Genomic DNA, 6,006 nt, shown 5'->3' on the forward strand with positions numbered 1-6,006 from the left:
ATAGAGAAGGAGAGTAAAGAGGGCTACAAGAAGAAGGATTGAGGAAAATTAATGATAATCGAATTAATTACATTGCAAGAAACTGTGGTTTTATTTAAGTGTGTTTGAATTTTAAGTTTAAAAGACAATTGTTGTTAAATTTGGGATTGAGATTTTATGTTAAATTAGTAACTGTTTACGTTAAACTTATGTTCAAAAATGCAAGTCTAGTTGTTCGTTTAATACAATATTTTTTCTACATTTTTATTAATTCATAATGCTTTCAAAATAATACAAAGTAATAATAAATATAAAAACAATGAAAAAAAAGATTTATATGTTAAAAACTAATAAGAATTATATTTGTATATAATTACAATTTTAATCATAAGAATAATTAATCTAAGTATTACTTGTCTTGTCAAAAATTGATAATATTTCATCATAATGTGAAACCTTAGAAGATCCAGAAGCATTAGAAGACTCTTCATTCCTTGCATTGCAACGAGCATCAAAATACTAAAAACACAAAAAATACAAGAATACTTAAAAAAACAAAAGTTCAAAATGAAAACGCAAAAATTCAAAATTAAAAAAGAAAATGTTCATACTTACTTGAAAACCTTTGTTATGAGTCATTTCAGGATGTTTTCTTTTTTTAGATTGAGGTCCTAATCAACTTGATACCTACTTAATTTAAACGATGTTCAAATGTAAGACAAATGTTATTAATATTTGAATTATAAACTTTCACAAAAGGAAACTTCATATCTTACATTTGATGATGAAGGTTGAGAAATTTTTTTTGACTTAGTTAAGTTTCCACTTGCTGGTGCGCATGAAGGTTGACTAGTATTGCTTGACTTATTAGAGTTATCCTACACCCTATCAAAAAAAAAAATAACACCTATGTTCATAATCTAATATATAGAGTTTATATGATAACAATTAAAAATTCAAATCAAAAATTACGAATAAGGTTGAGAAGCATTTGTTGAGTTAATAATGTTTCCGCCTGCTGGTGCACATGAAGGTTGATTAGTGTTTCCTCTTGCAGGTGGGCGGCCTACACCCTTAAAAATAAAAATAACAGCTATGTTTATAATCTACAACATAATCTACAATAACATATGATGAAATTTACAATTTAAAAAATATTAAAAAAGTTACCATTAGCATTTGTTGAAAATTCTTTTGTTTTGGAAGGATATTAAGTTTGAACCTTGTTTTATTGGATGTGAATAAATCATGGGATCACCATCATCATCTAAAACCTACAATAAAAACGCTATTTTAAAACTTTTCAGTTATAAAAAGGTAATATTCACATAAGATAAGATTATGTTCAAATATACCTGGAAAAAAATTTTAGCAGTAGCTTTCATTTCATCCTTATATTTATCAACCTTTTTCTTCCACCCCTTAGATTTATTGCAAGCTTTTTCAACAGTACTTTTTCGCTTATCATTTCTCTTACCTTTTTTTTTTCTATTAGTTTTGCGATTTTGAATAGGTTGACCTTCTTTCGGAACCTCTTCAACCTCTTCTCCACCATCAAAATTTATTGGCCCTCTAACCCTCTCCACCTTTTCTCTTAGCATATTAAAAGTAAATTCAATTTCAGCTCTTGATTTAACATAATCTTAACAAGATGTCACCAATTGAACAAACTTTCTTAAAATTTGAGCCCTCCAAATAGAAGATGCCACCACATTCTCCTCACTAGTTTCTTCATCAACCACATGACTACACATAGCTGTTTTGGTCCATCTCTTAAGAATATATTCCTCGGGGATCTTTTGAACACAATGAATATTGTAAATACGAAGAGAATGTGAACACAATAAACCCATTTCACTCCAATACTTACATGTACAGTTGATCACTCTAGTAAATTTGTTTAAGATAACCTCATGCCTAATTATATTCTTATTAGGCCTCCATACCAAGTAACTAATTGTCTCATCATGTTCATACTTTCTTTCTTGATAACAAGAAATAGCCTTAGCAAATTGATCTTCAAACACAACATAAACCGAAATAGTATACACTTCTCTATCATGAATAAGAAGACTTACATAAGAAACCGCCAAATGACGATTGCCTCTCAAAAACTAAAAGCCTTGTTTGCTTTTCCGACTCCTCCACTCAGACACAACATCAAGAAAAGTCTTGTAAAAATCACACAAATCATCCGTCTTCCTCAACCTATGAGAAACCGAACGGTTTGTGGTTTTACTCCTTTGTGAACTCAAAATTCCTCTCGAACAATATTCCTTCAAGTAGGCGAGACACCATCTTTCTTTGATTGAGTACAAAGGATTCAACCAACCATTATCATTGCACTCATACTTGTTCATCCTATTAAAAAAACAGATTCAAACTTTTGTCTGTTCATAAATTACAATACTATGTTCATATAATTTTAAACTATGTTTAAATAAAAACTTATGTTCATAAAACTATATATATATATATATATATATATATATATATATATATCAACATGTTCATTTCCAAAAAAAAGTGAACAACAAAATATGTATAAGTTTATATTATGTATATTCATACATTAATTCATAAAATATTAAACAAAGTTCATAAAATGCAACATATTCATTACATATTAAAAATGTTCAAAAAACAAACAAGATATTTAACATGAATAGCAGTGAACAAAATATTAATACTCCGTAATAAATAAATAATATAGCAGAAATACATGTTCATTTTATTATTTTATTTGTTCATTTATACATAGAAAAAGTTCATAAAAAGTTTTTATAAGATAAAAACAATGTACCTTGGCCAATAATGTTCGAATTCTGCAGCAGTTTCACAGTAATTTGCAAGATAATCAAATAGATCTGTGAACCCCTTAATAGCTCTATATTTTCCAATATTTGTTTTTGAGTTCTCCCCAAGGTGTCATGTGCATGAACGATGCCTAGAACTTGGGAAAATTGCCTGAATACCCGCTGCAATAGATGGTGTTTGATTAGTCATTATAGTTGTAGGATGACGCCCTCCTCCCATTAATCTCATGAAGGATTCAAACAACCATATGAAACTAGCTGTTTTTTCATCAAGAACAAATCCCATGCCAAACATAACATTGTTACAATGGTAATTCATCCCAACAAATAGGGCACATATCATGTCGTACTTGTTAGTTCTATAGGTTGTATCAAAAACCATCATATCCCCAAAAAATTTATAATCTCTTTTCATCCTTCCATCCCTCCAAAAAGTACAAGTAAGAGAATTAGTTTCATCTACCTCAAATTCATAATAAAAATCTGATTCCTTCGCTTGCCTTTGAGCAAAATATTTGATCGACTGATTACAATCCGAATCATCAAGTCTATTGGATTTTTCAACATCCAAAGCATTGTATATGTCCTTCCTAGTACACCCTAGGTTTAGGGAGCCACCAACTTCTTTACTCAAAAGACGAATAGAATCAGTAACCCGCACACCACTAGCCTTCATAACATTAATCACCTTCAATTGTTCTTTATTGACTTTTCTTTGAGACCTAAGCAAATGTATCATATCAATTGGTATTATAGGGTGATTATGCTCCATAAGATGTTGCACAGCAGTCCATACACCATGTTTATCAATAATGAACTCAACTAAAGCACCACAATTTGTTCGAAAATCCAACTTCTCAAACCTCCTAACATCCTTCTTAGAATCATCCTTCAAACCAGCATTTGAACATACATATTTCCTACTTCGCCAAATATTAGTCTTATAAGCTATTCGTACATTGCTCCTCCTTATACTAAAACCAATCTTAAAGGCATAATCATTGTACAAATCAAACGCTTTTTGCTCACTTCGAACTTCTTTCCTCATCATTAATCCAGATACTTCAACTTCCTTAAATACAACTGCATTTATACTCTCTGTAATAATAAAAATAATAGAGTAGTCATAATCTGTACAATGAATGTTCATAATAAATATATATAGTGAAATAACAATGTTCATAGTCTGGAGAATGAATGTTCATAGTATATAAATGGAATGTTCATATTAAATAGATATATGTTCAAAATGTGAATATTAAACATATACAATGTTAAATGTAAAAAATATTCATAAAACGAATTGAAAAACAAATTCAATAAAAAAAAATCATAATAACAAAAGAATACATAACAGATTAAGAAATTCACGAATTCATAACTTATTCAAGAATTCAATAGAAATTGTAAACTAAAAGAGTGCAATTCATCAAATGCTTCGCAAAATGTAAATTGAACTTCAAAAAAAATCATGAAATTCATTGCATATTCATAAATTATAAAATCACAAAATGAATTAACAAAACGCAGCACAATATTCATCAAATTATAAAATCAGAAAAGCAATTAATAAAAGGAATCACAAAATTCATCAAATTCAATCAATTCATCAAAATCAATTAATCAAGAGTAAATTGAAATTCATTAAATTCATAGAATTATAAAAATAAAAAATAATTACAATTTCAACGAAAAATATAGCCTAATTAATTATGAACAACACAAAAACTAACCTGCATTGATGATTTCATTTAAAACAACAACCAGCTCCATTATCAAACAAAGAACAGAGGAGAGAGAATTTCTTGATTAGAAGAAAACAAGAGGAGAGAGAAAATATCGAATGGAAGAAAAGAAAGAGGAGAGAGAAAATTGCAACAAATTTGTAATTTGAATGAAGAAAGGATTCAAATAAACAAAATAAGGAAAGAAAAAAAAAGGAAAGTTCTAGCGGGAAGAACGTTAAAAGGAATGTTGAAGAAGAATATGGAACTTGCGTTTGATAGAGAGAAGCTTGCATTTTAGATGGATGCAACCAGCTTGACTGCATTAGAATGCAGCCAAGAATTTGCGCACAATTCTTTCACAAAGGCCCAAACACATCGAATAAATAGAGTTGAGATCAATGCATCGGACGTTGGGCCTAGACGTGTCAAGTCCGATCCAAGCGCAAATCGTCAATTGGATCAAACGATTGCAAGTGATGAACCAAGATGATCAGCTACAATTAGCAATGAACTAAGGGCATGCTCGTGGGTTGCTAGACCAATAGCAAGGCACTAGGCCCAGCCGAGGCCTGACGCACTAGCAGCAAGACTAACCAAGGCTGCTGGCATAGCTGAGCCTTGGTGCCATGCCTAAGCGAGGCCCAGCAGCTAGCGCCGTTGGTCGTGTGTGGCGCTAGATGTTGCTCGTGGACCTTGCAGGTTGTGGTGCGTGTTAGGGCTGGATAGTGCCACGATCCATACCGTGGGCATGTGAGCTAGCAGGCCATAGGCTAATTTTGGTATTTTTCTATCCTTCACGTCATGTAAAACCATAAAGATCTTTTTAGCATTTAATTTTATCTATTTCCTATTAAAACTTTAGTATTTTTACTCAATATTTATTTCAAGTTTATTAAGGTTTTTTTTTTTTTTGTTTTTTGTTTTTTTTTTTTTTTTCCAACAAGCTTAATATTCACTTTAAATGTCTCTAGTATCAATGTGTTCTCTTCAACTCAGCTTATCTAATTATCTCTAATTTTCATGTTATATGTACACCTAATTAGACCTAATCGACTCTAATTAAACTTGATTACCCTGAAACTTTTTTTTTTCCTTTCGTAAGGTGAACACAACACACCTTAAACTAATTTGAAATAAATTGAAAAGGAGAAAATACAAGTTTATCTCTGTGATGAACTTGCAAAATATATTACAAGTCTTTCTCGTCATTTCTTGCGTTAGAATAGGGATGATTTTGCCATTTTCAAGAAGAAAGCTCTAGCTTCTTTAATGGAAAATTCATGAACACGAAGCTCAGGAGCATCGTCAATGGTACGGTGAACACTATAGAGGTGGGAAATCACACAACAAACGACAAATATCTACCCTAGCTTTAGGGTTAATTATTTCCTTAATTTCTACATTTTTCCTTAGGATTTTTATTAAATTTGGCAGGAAGCCGCCAAAAATGATGGTGTTAGGGTTTGGTGTTCTCCATTGAAGTA

General features: G+C 30.8%; 1 protein-coding gene across 1 annotated transcript; it reads right to left on the minus strand.

Annotated features, from left to right (window-relative positions):
* Window positions 1–381: 381 nt before the first annotated feature.
* On the minus strand, window positions 382–4,568 carry LOC110734825 (protein FAR1-RELATED SEQUENCE 5-like). Its single transcript, XM_021914971.1, has 5 exons — window positions 4,529–4,568; window positions 2,947–3,893; window positions 2,783–2,804; window positions 1,335–1,621; window positions 382–498 (listed from the first exon to the last, which is right to left on the minus strand). Exons 1-5 carry the CDS (start codon window positions 4,566–4,568, stop codon window positions 382–384), a joined length of 1,413 nt encoding a protein of 470 aa, XP_021770663.1.
* Window positions 4,569–6,006: the final 1,438 nt, after the last annotated feature.

The sequence above is a fragment of the Chenopodium quinoa genome, unplaced genomic scaffold (assembly GCF_001683475.1).
Source record: "Chenopodium quinoa cultivar QQ74 unplaced genomic scaffold, ASM168347v1, whole genome shotgun sequence".
Lineage (NCBI taxonomy): Eukaryota > Viridiplantae > Streptophyta > Magnoliopsida > Caryophyllales > Amaranthaceae > Chenopodium > Chenopodium quinoa.

What these genes read in the sequence shown, in the direction of transcription:
- LOC110734825 (XM_021914971.1), bottom strand. Translation starts at nt 4,568, where the DNA reads ATGGAGCTGGTTGTTGTTTTAAATGAAATCATCAATGCAG. An exon ending in AAATGAAATCATCAATGCAG is followed by an intron (nt 3,894 to 4,528) that starts GTTAGTTTTTGT and finishes TTATTATTACAG; the next exon opens with AGAGTATAAATGCAGTTGTA. An exon ending in CTATTGCAGCGGGTATTCAG is followed by an intron (nt 2,805 to 2,946) that starts GCAATTTTCCCA and finishes AAACTGCTGCAG; the next exon opens with AATTCGAACATTATTGGCCA.